General features: G+C 47.1%; 1 protein-coding gene across 2 annotated transcripts in view; it reads left to right on the forward strand.

Moving 5' to 3' along the window:
• The window catches only part of SPOCD1 (SPOC domain containing 1), a 948,037-nt gene extending 940,230 nt beyond the window's left edge, over nt 1-7,807 (forward strand). For both annotated transcript variants that reach the window (XM_069622501.1, XM_069622502.1), the window contains one exon: nt 6,511-7,807. In XM_069622501.1, the coding sequence (XP_069478602.1) occupies nt 6,511-7,442 (932 nt within the window). In that variant the 3' untranslated portion in view covers nt 7,443-7,807. The remainder of the gene's footprint in view (nt 1-6,510) is intronic.
• Nucleotides 7,808-14,648: the final 6,841 nt, after the last annotated feature.

Raw genomic sequence — 14,648 nt, forward strand, 5'->3', positions numbered from 1 at the left:
AGTCGTGTGCTCTGCTCGGTCGAGAGCTCGCCCATATTCGAACTTAGTAGGCTTTAGAGTGGACCGAGATGCACGGCTCCTGCCCTCCCAGTGCAGCGTTCTCGGATCAGGAGAGTCTTAAAGCCGCAGCTCTCCGAGCCGCGCTGAAGACGGTCGTAAGCTTCCCCGGGGATCTCTGGCAGTCCTGTGAGTTCTATGGCATTTCTCCAGTGTTACCTCACCTCGCAGCGCCTTCACAAGCCTCCTCTATAGATGGGGGCACTCGTGTCAGAGGACGACGCTGGGGTCCGGCAATTCCCCTATCTTGGGTTATGTCTTTCTGTGCCCAAGCTACCTCTGCACGTTCGGGGGTCGGCTCCACTTTCGATTTCACTGTGGAAGGCTGATTGCAGTCGGAGGAGGGGGGATCTTCTCAACGTCGTGTTTCTTCGTCAAATCTTCACCGATTTCGATCGGACCTTCCCTCTCCTGGAGGGGGCCACTCTCCCAGACCAATTTTGTCAAGTTTTTCCGGGGGGAGGAGGGACTACAAGTGGGAGCTCAGATCACTTGTGGGGCCATGGCATACGGAGCTCGCACGGGAGAGAAGTTCATCCGTGCCGCACCCCTCCTTTTAGATCTCCTCATGCACTTTTTCAACATCAAGAACTCTAAACCCATACCTACCATTCCAGCCTGGCTACAACTCATAATGTATGTTTATTTTTAATACTGTTATTTGATTTTAATTAAGCCTTCAACACTAATTACATACACATATTAAAATCCTAGTGCAAAACATCATAAAAATATAACCCTTGCATTCAACATTTAACATTTAATTATCTGATGTAATATAAAAAAGAGAACTAGTGCAAACTTCATTCCTTAGATCTCAGCTTGTTATTGGGCGCATGTCCTTTCAGCATCTCAAATGGAGAGACACCAGTAGAAGTATGAGGTGCCAACCTGTACTGGAAGACCTAATCACCTCCTGTGCCCACTGCAATGTGTATGGCGTCCATAAGTGTGTAATTAAATCCCTCAATACATCAATTTCCTCTATGATTTTACAAAGATGTGCTGACATGCTTGAGACGGTAATCCTGCAAGAAAGCCTCCATATGCCTAGAGGTCAAATGGAGCCCATTAACAGTCATAGTGTTCCTGGCCACTTTCAAAGAATATACATTACAACAACCACACACCCCTCTAAAAAGAAATGAACCCATAAGAGCCTGGGCAATTTCATCCCATGGCATTTCAGGGGCAGCAGGCACAGACATGGGAGGTTCATTGCAACTAGTACTTTGTTCTCTCGTCATACTCATGACACTGAGTAGTGAGCCTTTCAATATAGGCATCCATCTTGGGCCACCAAAAATCCTCCAATCAGGGCTTTTATTTTGTACATGACCAGATGACCTTCCTGGCAATGGACCTACAATGACTTTATCTTGCAGGTCCGAAGGCACCACCAGATGATGTCCTCTTACTATATACTTCCCTTGTATACCTAACTCGTCCTTGACTCTCCAAAAGACCTTCACAAGGTCATCCTTCCTGCACATACCTCCTCACTTTCCCATAGCCTTCATCCTCCAGACAATACAAGGTCCCAATTCTTTCCTTTGACGCACCCTGGCTCCTGAAAAATCTCCTTGATGTTTCCATCTCTACCACTCTCCTCGTCAAACTACACTCCCATAGAAAATGCAGTCCTCAACAGTGCTCGAATATTCAAAGCAGTATGGTCAATTCCTCGAAGGCTAGTGAGCCACTTCACTATTCTTCTGAACACACCATTTAAACCCTTTTTGTAAAAAAGAATGCCACAGTAATTTAATAGGTTTTGAACTTCCCTACAGCTCAGACAAATGCCAATGCCTCATGCTCAATAGAACATTATCTTTTTTCAGGACCTTTGAGAGTCCTGGAGGAAAATGCTACTGTAAACTGTTCACTCCCCTTCGCTGCATAAGAACTGCACCCAAGCCATCCTTGCTGGCATCAGTATAAAGAAGAGAATGCATATCCTCATTAAAACCCTTGAAGTCAAGAGCATTGAAGAATTCCCTCTTGATCATTTGGAACTCTCTGTCACATTCCACAGACCATTCAAAATGGGAATTCTTCCATCTTTTGAGGTTTTATTCGTCAGAAAGATTTTTAAGGAACCTCTCATAAAATTCTACCAATCCTGGGATGGGTGATTACTCGGCTTTACTCTTGGGTTTGGACATAGCCTTGATTGCTTCCATAGCTTAATGCCTAGGTGGTACTCCACCAGCAGACAATGCATGCCCTAAATAGGGTATCAGGTAATAATATCCCCATATATATGGTCACCGTAAATAATATTGCTGGGAAAATATCGTGGCGATATTATTTGGGTGACCATATATATGGGGACACGGGCAAAAAAGTGTCCCCCGCATGTTCCATGCAATAATGTCGCCACAAAAAACGTCCATTTTTCGGCGATATTTTTGCATGGCGTGATTTCTGTGGCGACATTATTACATGGAACCCTAAATAGTCTACCTTTCTGGTTCTAACGGTTCACTTTCCTGTGATATTATCAAACCAGCATTTCTTAGGACCTCCCGCACATGGCAAATACTTGAGTCATGTTTCTGATGGTTGTCCTAACCAATGTAGCATCTAACACCCTTCATACCACCCAGGAGGTTGTCCATTGTCGTTTGGAAGATGCTGGCCACTGCTATCAGGGTATAAGCTTACAATGAAACAGCCCAAAGAGTCTAATGAAGGTCATGAAGTCCCTAAAATGTGGATGCAAGCACCCTTGATGATACACTGACTTGAGGTCAAGCAGACAAAGCACGAGGACTCCTAATATTTCTGACATTAGTTTGCCTGTCTTTGGAAGAGGAAATGTCTCTGCCTCAACATTGCAGTTGGGACCTCTTGGACAATACCGATCCTGTCAGTCTCAGATGTATCTGCAGGTTTGATTATTCCTTTAGGCACTAGTCACTTCAGTTCTACTTCAACCTCACCCTTAGTAGTGAGCAGTATGGTTTGGACCGTACTGCAGCGCGACTGAGCGTACACCTTCAGCTTGTTGAGGTGCATAAAATGCTTGACCCAACCTGTGGCATACTTGAAAACAGCTTGGTACAGGTTGTCAATGTCAAAGGACCACCCTCCCAAGTCCTTTCCGGGAGGTACAAACAAAACGTGGTCAGGTTGATCAGGATCTGATCTAATTTCAAGATTAGTTTGCTCATCCCAAGACTGCAAATGCCCACTTTTCCTTTTCACATGAACAAAACCAGAGGATTTCTGATTTTAAAAACTCAAAACCTGCATTTAAACGTTGTGCCCGTAACTTAAGCATTAATCAGGAGGTAGTCCACTCCACTATCAACTAACATATCTGTTTCAGTACCATTGACATTTTACAACAGCACATAGCTTTGCCATTTTATGGCTCCCTTTAACTGAATTCACTGAGTACACCTCCTCACTTCCGTCCTGCACTTTCCAATGGGGCTACATGGATCTGTACATTGCTTGGATAGATTTATTTTCATTGAATTGCCTGCAACACCTGGCAAGATGTCCTTTCCTGCCACAGTCTTTATTAGTAATGTGAATAGCAAAGCATTATTTGTCATTTGTGGAGTGTTCCAGGCTCCCATATCTGAAACACATCCAGGTAACAAAACTGCAAGACTCTTCTTTGAATTTAAGTGCCCTGTTCAGGTGTCCTCCTAACTCCCAATTCTGCTTGTGTCTTTACTAGTCTTGTATGTTGTCTTTGTTGTATTGGCCACTCAGTAGCTTTTGAAACCTCAGGTTCTAATTGTTTTTTTCAGTATGTTCAATAACATTAGCGATTTCAATCGCTTTTTCCAGTGATGGGTCTGTCTCTATCCACAATGCTTCCCTCACTTAGTGGTTGGCAAACTTAATCATTAGATGGTCTCTCTGGTTCTTCTCTTTGCAGTGCCTACATTTTACATTTGATGGCAAATCCCCAGTGTGCAGTGACAGACTACTCCACAGATTCACCTTTCCTTTGATCCTGTGCCATAAAGTATACAATACAGGAATTGTGTTCACCTTACCGTGAATTGTTTACCCAATTTTAATAAACTCTCTTTCTATTGAGCCAGAGGCCCTGGAAAATGCTATTAGATGGCCTGTCCTTCATGTTCGAGGCTGTAAAATATTAATACCCCGGAGAGGGCCAGGGGATTGGGATAGAGGCAGAGATTCTCCCAGCTAATTAGAAAACTCGCAGTACAGAATTTGCCTGCGTTCCGAGCCTCCTTAGAAGTAGGAGGTTGCCATCTTCCCTGCCAGCAAAAAGGCAAGCCAGCCTGTGCCCCCTTCCCACAGACTCGCCAGATTCCATCTCCCTCGCCCACACCACCAACCCAAATCCGGCACAGCAGGAGCTGCCTCATCCCTCGCTGGCACCACAAACAATCCCACTTGTGTAATGGCTGCCATGGAAAGTGAGAAAGAAATACATATAGTCCCTTATCCATGGCGGGCATCTTATTGTGTAGGTTTTTTAAAGTTGAGAAACGTCAACTAGGTGATTGGTCCGTCTCAATCCATAATGCTTCTCTCACCCAGTGCTTGGCATACTTAAATCATCTGATGATGTCTCAGGTGCTCCTCTTGGCAGTGCCTACACCACATTTTATGGCAAGTCTCCTGTGTGCAGTGACAGACTACTCCACAGATACACATTTCCTCTGTTCTCGTGCCCCAAAATATACCATGTATGAATTGTGTTCTCCTTTACCATAAAATGTTTATCCAGTTTTAATAATCTCAGCTCAAATGCATGGAGACCTTTTTCCTCTTGTGCCCAGGCCTCTGCAAGACGCTTAAAGAGGGTCTGCCCTTCATATTCGAGGCACTGAAATAACTGGCATCCTTCATTCACAAACAGTCACCACGGTAACTCCAACATCCACAATGTGAGTTGGAAAAGAAGATCATGAATAGAAAGAAGCATGGGAGAGGAAAACACACAGGAAAGAAAGAAGTAAAAGAGCCAAGTAACAAACAAATAAGATATAAAACAATGCCCATCTGCTATGGCACAAGGGAGAGGGGCGCAAAAGGGAGATCAGCCCTGACCACTCTTGATTTGCTGTGGGACCCTCTGTTGCCCCTTGTCACCCTTACATCTCTAGAAGAGAGCACTTAATTGCCCCGGTGGTCTTCAGACACTCCTCAGAATTCACTGCTCCAGTGACTGGCATAGACCTCTTCCACTCCACCGATTTGTACACGCTCCTCACCTTCTCAAACTTTCACTACCGATAACGGGGTGCTGCAGCTCACTACCTAGTCAGTATATTTACATGTCATGTCAGAGCCAGTGTTAGCCCCAGGTGTGGGTCGTCGCTGGGGTGTCTTCATGCAGGCAATCTCAGGTCTGCAAGCTCCAGTGGCACAGCTCTGAGACCCTCACTCGCTCCATCTCAGTTTTCCAGCTCTGGCAACCATCTTGAAGCCTTGCAGAGCAACTCTCGACAGCTTCCATGTTCGATCTTGGAGTAGAGTGGCTTATTTGTACAACTTGCCCTAGTGAAACAAGATGAGGGCACATCCTATAGACTGTTAGAATTGGTGTGGTTAAGAATGCAAAAGCGGAGGGTTTAATGCATCGGCTTGTAAGGGAGCTCTAAAGAGATACTGCTACCTGGTGAATGGCCATGCCCCTGGAGCATGGCAGTGCCCCTGTGGAAGGAACTCTTGGTCTAGGTGGAGCAAGTGTGCTCTGGAGGAAGGAGGTATTCTAAATTGAGTAGGTGTGAGCTTGGAGAAGCAGGCTTGGTCTAGATAAAACTGGTATGCTCAGATGGGAATTAGTGTGTTTGGCTTTGTAGGAATAGAGCTGGTGGTGTGATTACTGTCATGGTAGATTATATAGTTTTACTGGGATTCAGACAGTAGATATCTCCACACAACATGTGGGAAAGATTAAGGAACTAATTATAACATTCATAGATTCATAACACTTCAGACAGTCTCCTCTGGATGAGTAAGAGGATGGATTTGTGTCACTGTCCAAACACAAGCCTTTAACTTTTCCCTCCCATCCTGTCATTTGTGGCTTTAGAGGTTTGAGCTGGGTTTGGCAGACATTCGTTTTCTGGTCTTTGGCTAACATATTCAAGATCAGCATGGGTGTAAGATGCTAAAAAGCAGTGAATAGTGAATAGTGAAGCCAGGAAGATATCTCAGGAGCACCACGCTTGTCTTGGAGGCAAGACAATGCAGAGCACCATGGGTTCAAAACTTACTCCAGCACTTAGAAGCTGGACTACAACATGAAGCATGATACTAGAGCCTAATTTTATTTTTAATATGGGTCATAGTTTTTCATGATTGCATTTTGTGCATTCTGGGGTCTGCCTGAGAAATGGGGGTTTGCAGGGTGGCACCTGCATACAGTACAATGTTCAGAGATCTACTGTGAGAGAGACGGTAAATTATCCTTCCTTGCTAATCTCTTTTAATGTTCTCTTTCTATAGGTCTTGAAGAGTCACACAACAACTTGTTGCTAGCAGTAATTCTACCCAAGATGAAACCCGGTGACCTCTTAATGTTGAACAAAAGACCTGATGCTTCGAGGAAAAGAAAGTCTGTCACCTTCGACAAGTACGTGGGGAGGCAATATAACGTGAAGCCTCCTATTCACCGCACTCAACACCCGAGGCCAAGGCAGGCAATTCCAACTTTTCAACCATTCCATTCGCCAAGTCCATGCCATGACTCCTGGGACAGTCCACCTCAGATCCCCAGCCCGACTCCTTCACCACAGGGTCAGTCAAGCATCAGTCTATCTCCGGATTACCTAGACAGGATCTTACATGAGCTGGAGATAGAACCGATTGTGGATGATGGTGATGGCACCCAGAGAGGTGAGCACTCCACCAGTGTTCATTACACCCCTGTCGCCCAGCAAGATGGATGGCTGCTGGGTGATCCAGGGGATCAGGAGGCCTGCAGGTCTGGCCTAGTGAACGTGCTCCAGCTCCTCAGCCATAATATACCCATGATGAGTGATCCATATGGAATACTACCTGGAGCTGCTGCAACCTACGACAATCTGGTCAACACAGGATTTCCATTGCCATGTGGCTGTAGTGGGAAGGGGTTGGGACCAGTGTACCCTCAGTCAACAGGGACACCTTGTTTTACCCAAGCAGCTTCTGCTTACTCTCAGCCAGGTGAAGGTGTTGGAGTGGCACCACAGTTCATAGGCGGTAATGACTTGCAGTCAGTACTGCAAGCACTTCTGAACATGACTTCTCAAATCTCGCTCCCTTTTGGCACCCAAAACCCAGGATTCATTCAGAGTGGTGGATTGTGCGCCCCATTGATGCCACAACCAGATGCATTTGTCGCACACCCTTTGGCTTCCTTTATTCCTGGCTACAGCTCCTTCACTCCAGGCTCTTAATCTGGATATAGGGTCTGCAGATGGTTTTTGTGATAGCTTTGATGTAACCAATAAGGCAGTGGCAAGGAGATTACCTGTCAGTGATGCATCCATGGGCCACCTACCCCTCCATGCATGGGTAACTTTCTTCTGCACCCAGTCACTGTGGGTGGTAGTCCGTCCAAAGCACAAGAACAGTTTGTTACATGAGTACGCTATCTTCAAAGACAGTAAAGGCGCATCCCATTTCCCTTTCCTGTGCATTGGAACCACTGACTCCCAAAGTTTACTTAAAAATCATTCTTAGCAAAGTTCGTTATCCTCATTAACCAGAATCTTTGGTCGTTTTTTTACTTTTGTAACCATGTTGAAAATTATTGTATTTAAGACAGAATAATAAATATTTAACAGTGGTATTTTTACACGTCCTATTAGTCCTATTCACTAATAATGTGTGTGGTGGCTTTTGATGTGTAAGCTTGGTAACTATTAAGTGAATGGAGGATTGTACCCTTGAATATCAATTGCATAGGTGATGATACCCTATGAATTCAAAGGCCATGCGTTATTGTACAAAGCAGTAGCTGGCATGGACGATCATACCCTTGTGCACAGAAGCCATGCATGATTGTACCTTAGAAGCACAAAGGGTGCAATGGGTGTGGATCCTAGGAGTACAGAGGGCCTCAGTGCTGCTAACTTGGTGACAGAAGACACAGATGATCACGCACAAAGAGCACAGCATGCATGGAGGTTGGTGTCCTAGAAGTGCAGAGGTCATGGGTGCTTGATTTCTAGGAGTAGAGTACATGCTGGATGGTGCTCCAGTGGCAAAGAGGCAAAGTAGCACAATGAGCATAGAGCTGGTTCCCTAGAAGTGCAGAGATCATGGAAGCTTTTTCCTTGGAATAGAAGTCAGGCTGGCCTGTGCTGTAATAGCACATAGGCCAGCACCCAAGGAGCACAGTGAGCATTGAGGATGGTTCCCTAGAAGTGCAGAGGTCATGGGTGCTTGATTTCTAGGAGTAGAGTGCATGCTGGATGGTGCTCCAGTGGCAAAGAGGCAAAGTAGCACAATGAGCATAGAGCCGGTTCCCTAGAAGTGCAGAGATCATGGAAGCTTTTTCCTTGGAATAGAAGTCAGGCTGGCCTGTGCTGTAATAGCACATAGGCCAGCACCCAAGGAGCACAGTGAGCATTGAGGATGGTTCCCTAGAAATGCAGAGGTCATGGAGGCTTGTTTCCTAGGAGTAGAGTGCATGCTTGCTGGTGCTCTAATAGGTATCACACAGGCCTGCACCCAAGGAGTACAGAGAGCATGGAGGATGGTTCTGTAGAAGTAACAAGGTCATGGAGGCTTGTTTCCTAGGAGTAGAGTTTTCCTGGATAGTGCTCTAGTAGCATAGGGCGCTGGAACCGAGGAGCACAGTGAACATGGAGGATGGTTCCCTAGAAGTACAGCAGTCAGGGAGGCTTGTTTCCTAGGAGTAGAGTTTTCCTGGATAGTGCTCTAGTAGCATAGGGCGCTGGAACCGAGGAGCACAGTGAACATGGAGGATGGTTCCCTAGAAGTACAGCAGTCAGGGAGGCTTGTTTCCTAGGAGTAGAGTTTTCCTGGATAGTGCTCTAGTAGCATAGGGCGCTGGAACCGAGGAGCACAGTGAACATGGAGGATGAGTCTCTTGACGTGTAGAGGTCATGGAGACTTGTTTTCATAGGATTAGAGTGCATGCTAGCTGGTGCTATAGTAGCACAGCGGCCCATAACCAAGGAGCACACTGAGCATGGAAGATGGTATCCTAAAAGTAAAGCGGTCATTGTTAGCACTGATTTTCTATACTCTGGTCTGTTTAACAGATGTATAGAAGGCCAACCTATATTGTGACAGGAACAGGTGCTAGGTGGAGGCGCAATCGGGCAAAACAAATTACTGTTCGTAAGTATAAGAGATTGGACTGCTGTAAACCAATGGAACAAGTAGGTTACCTCAACGCAGTCTGAACATACAAAACAAGCTGTTGTTTCATGGAAGATGTACTGTCACATAGGTTCAGGTAAAGGGGAAAACAAATTACACAATTGACAGTCACGGGTCATGGCATAGGCAAAGACAGCACTAATCCAAGCAGACTATTGTGATTTAAACTGTGACTGTCAATTGTGTAATTTGTTGTCCTCTTTACCTGAATTTATGCGACAGCGCATCTTCCATGGAACAACAGGTTTTTGTGTATATTTTGATAGGAACAACTCTCGGAAGCTGTTGCCAAACCAGTACAGGTAGCAGTGACAGGCGGTCTAGGCTACGTTCTTCAGATGGGGTGAGTTTATAAAGGGTCCACAATGAGGTCACACAATGGGCATCACAAATTACAATTAGACAGGATGTATAAAAATACATGTACTTAATTATGGCCAAACACGCTACAGAAAAATGACTACAAGCAGATAGACTTATCAGACAACACTATTAAACTAAATACATATACATTCACTGGGGTGTAAAGCATAATACAAATCAAATACTCCTGCAAAGGAAAGGTTAGACAAGTATTATGCACAAAAAGGACCACAAAGATGATCGCTAGCTAAAATTGTCCAGCCCTAAGTTGCCTGGGGCCTTGTGCCCTATTGTTTAGGATACGGTCCTACAGAATTTAGGATGCAGGAAGAAATGCAGGTAGGGTCTATGGGGTCCAGTGAAGGATTCTTAGAGTTATGGTTCACAGTAGGCTAATGCCCAAAATTAGCCCCAACAGTCACAGAAGTCTTGCATAGGCAAGTAATGGCAAAGCCATACGTGTTAGAAATAGGTTTATTATAAGCCCCTTGACTTATAATGGGAGCATAGGGGTAGGTTAAAAGCTCAGTAACTTAACCCTCTTACTCCGAATCTTCCCCAGTCTTGGTAGAACAAAGGAAGGGTGTCCTACGTGCTTTTCCCGCCGAAATTCACAGACCTCGATTTCCAGGGGTTGCACGTGCGAGCTTCACTCCGGTGGGTGTATTTTGCTGGTGCAAGGACTCTCGGTCGAAGAATGCAAAAACTCTCGATGCAGCACCCCTCTCAGGACTGGACTTGTGTCAGGTAAGCACGTTTCAGACGATGCACTCTGTGCACAGCGATGCAACAGGACTGAGTAACCGCAGTCGGACTTTCCCGTCTATCTCGGGTCCCCTTTCTGTTAGGACACCAACATTTTGCAGGAAGGAGTCTTGCAGTGGCAACTGAAACTTGCTGCGGTGACGTCGCTTGCATGGTAGCTCAAAAACCCAGCTAGTCAGCCACAGGACGGTTCCCAGGCACTTCCAAAGTCTCTCTTTGGCAGGGCACCGAGCAGACGTCGGGTATGGTCAGGTCTCGCAGCTGGACAGGATACTTGGCTCCTTCAGGTTTTCCAGGATCTCTGAAGAATGGGTGCAGGGGTCCTCTTCTTATCCTAAAAATCAGGTAGGAGCTGAAACTCCCAGTAGCCAATAGAAGGAGTAGGCCACACACACACACCCCAGTAGTGGTCCAATCAGGACCACTGGCGGGAACATTCATGCATACCACTCATACATGCAGAAACCAGAATGTGGATTGGAGTCAGACTGATCCAGCCCACATCCTGCCTGCAAGCACACATAACCGTCCAATAGCCCGCCAAAATCTGCTGCTTTCCCTCTGAGGCCAGGAAGAAACAACAAGATGGAAAAAGAACAGGCGAAAAATCTTGTGGCAGGGCCAAATTTGACCAGTAGCCAAGCACAGTAAATGCAGTAAAGCTCAAACGAAATTCCCAAAAAAGTGGGGGAAGGGTCACTGGTGCCACCAACCCATCTTTTAAGCACCTCTAGAATAACCAAAAATCCTTGTGAGTGTTAGTCTAGGGCAAAACAAAAATGCACCCCATTGCACTGCAGTGTAATCTGCTTTGTGCAATGATAAGAAGTTACCACAAGTGATACAAAAGTAACCACAAGTAGCAACATTGTAACATGACTAAGGGAAACACTATTCTCCAGCATTGGATCTTTCATGGATTCACATGCTTAGAATATTCCCCGTCGTCAGACTGGGACCCTCGGTACACATATATAGTATTTTCCTATAGGAAAACTTCCAACACTTTTGTGTCCTATCTACGTCCTTTTAGGACCCGCCTACGCATGCTCTGTAGGCCGTCCCAGTATAAGAGGCCCGCCCCCGCGGCTCCTCTTCAGATTTCAACCGTCTCCAAAGTAGTGGGATCTCCTCGCGTCGTCTTACTATTTTGTACAAGGTTGTGTAACCTGGAGTTGGAGTTCGAGGAAATTTTTCCTCCATGGCAGGAAAAGCGTTGTTCCGTCCATGCGCGACGTGCGGCTTGAAAAAAGTTTACGAAGGGGACGGACATATGGATTGTATATACTGCCTCCACCCTCATCATTCGGCTGATAACTGCGACATATGCAAAGGGTTTTCTCAAAAGACCCTCAAAGACCGAAATCGTCAGCTGGTGGCATGGCTGAATGATGGAGCGGGGGCATACCCCCCTTCGGAGGTAGGCTCCACACAATCGGCGAAAACATCACACCGCGCTGCCTCGTCGGAACCACCGGCGAAGAAATCTCGACCGACGGAAAAAGAGTCATCTCGGAGTCATTCAGCTAGAGAGTCCTTGTCGAAACAATCGTCATCTTCATCAAAAAAGTATGACAAGGAAAGGCCGAAATCCTCCTCGGGCGATCACCATAGATCGACTTCGAGTCGAGAGTCGAGTAAAGGCAGGCCAAGTGTGGAAAAGGCGGGACCGCCTAAACCACCTGCTAAGTCACCGTCGTCGACGGCGGTCCAGTCATCGGCCACCCTGCCATTGACGCATGTGGTATCCACCGTCCCACCGTCAACGACTGCGACGGTGGCCTCGTCAACGGGGGTTCTACAGGAAGCCTGGAGGCCTGAAGTTTTTGATCCGATCCCCCCGGATACTTTACTGCAAGAACAGGCTGTGTCGCTGTCCTCAGGGGAGGACGAGAGCGGGAGAATAGCTGGCCCGGCAGACCTAGGGCTACGAGTGGTTGACAAGTCGTCGACGAGGGGATCCGGTATACCGGTATCTGCCCCTCTTCTCAATCCTCAATCTGTTTTGTCGTTGGAAATTCTGTCCACGCTTCAGTCTTTGGTACAGTCGTTGGACCAGAGACTACCTCAGGCAAACCTGGCACAGTCACCCGTCGACGAGCCGGGCCCGTCCCGTCCGACGCACTTACGCACGCCAATCTCAGCACTGGCACCCCAAGAGGAAGGTGAGCTGCCAGATTCGGAGTCTGACAGGTCGGATATCTCTTCATCCCCCTCCAGGGATCCAACCTGGGAGTCAGAGGTGGAGTTAGAAACCCCAAGAAGCCCAGCTCACCCGTCCCCTCCGGACGACATTGCATCATTCCATTCTATGATGGAGAAGGTGTGTAAGGAATTTGGTTTGTCCCAGGAAGAACAGAAAAAGGACTGTTTTTTGTTCGACCACATGGGTAAGAGAAGGAGGTCTGTGTTCTCAATACCAATACTAGACCACGTGTGGAAGGAGGGGTTGCAGACAATGCGTCACCCCTTTTCGGAGCCGGCAGTGAAAGGACGCCTCGAGAAAAAGTTTAAGGCTCCAGAGTCTACCCCCAAGTGTTTATCCTCCCAACCAACGCCGGAATCGGTGGTGTCGGCGGCAGCGGCGAGGAAGGCGAAGGCCCAGCACAAGTGCACGACTCCGCCTGAAAACGAAGCAAGACGCCAGGATGCCTTTGGCAAAAAAGTGCTCTCCGTGGGAGCAACCACAGTAAAGGCCGCAAACTCTCTGGCTATTGTAGCCAGATACGACAGAGAGATGTGGCACAGGCTGGCGCCGTTGCTGGATCATCTTCCGGAAGAGGATAGGAAGGCAGCGATGTTACTTGTCCGAGAGGGTGAGGAAGCCTCCAATCACGCAATAAACATTGCGGTGGACCTCGCTGAGTCAGGCTTCAAGCAAGTCAATAATGGGGTCGTATTACGACGACAGTCATGGCTTAAGTGTACCTACTTCAGACCAGAGGTACAATACAAAGTTTTAGATATGCCTTTTGAGGGAGACCTTCTATTCGGAGAGAAGGTAGACGAGGCCCTAAAGGGAATGAAAGAGGACTCGGACACGGCACGTTCATTGGGTGCCCTCCAGAGTGGCCGAAGCTACAAGTCTTTTCGTCCCTTTAGAGGGGCTTCAGGTAATTTCAGATTCTCTGCGTCTGGAGACAGATCCTTTGGCAGGTCGGCTTACCCCTCCCAGGGATACAGGCGTGCTTCCCAAACGGCAAACCGACGCCGGAACTTCCAGACGTCCAGGAAGAGACCATCCTATCTGTCGTCGTCGAGAGACAAGCAAAATAAAGATCAGCAGTGACAGACAACACACCGTTCTGGGGGGAAGAGTGTCAGCATATGTCGACGAATGGGAACGAATAACGACGGATCAATGGGTGCTGGACACTATAAGAAACGGGCACTCTCTACAATTCAAGCACAGCCCTCCGCACATTCCACCTGCATTCACCGCTCATTCCCATCTGAGGATACTGCAACAAGAGGTAACTCTCATGTTAGCAAAGGGCGTGATAGAATTAGTTTCAACATCACAGAGAGGTCAAGGAGTCTACTCAAGATACTTCGTCGTAAAAAAGCCGAACGGCAAATGGCGTCCCATTTTAGACTTACGCGATCTCAACAAGTCTTTAAAGAGCCTAAAATTCAAAATGCTCACGCTGCAGGAAGTGATCCGCGCCGTTCAAGAAGGGGATTTTCTAGCGTCCCTGGATTTACAGGACGCGTACTTCCATATTCCAATGTGTCGGAAACACAGGAAATTCCTGAGATTTGTAATAGGGTGGACTCACTACCAGTTCACGGTTCTTCCCTTTAGGCTCAAGACCTCCCCCAGAACGTTCACAAAATACCTGGCCCCAGTAGCGGCCTGGCTAAGGAAGCAAGGCCACCACGTATACCCATACCTCGACGACTGGCTGGTAAGGGGATCCTCCCCAGCGTCGACCAACACAAGTTTGCAAGCCACCATGCAGCTTCTACAACAGCTGGGATTTGCCATAAACTTCGAAAAATCCTCTCTGCGGCCATCGAGAACGTTGGTGTTCCTGGGGGCACAGTTCGAGACCCAGTTAGGGCTAGTGAAGCCTTCTCTCGACAGAACCTCAAAACTCAATCAGCTGGCGAGCCGATTA

Source organism: Ambystoma mexicanum, chromosome 11 (genome assembly GCF_040938575.1).
Source record: "Ambystoma mexicanum isolate Mex_15411 chromosome 11, UKY_AmexF1_1, whole genome shotgun sequence".
Classification (NCBI taxonomy): Eukaryota; Metazoa; Chordata; class Amphibia; order Caudata; family Ambystomatidae; genus Ambystoma; species Ambystoma mexicanum.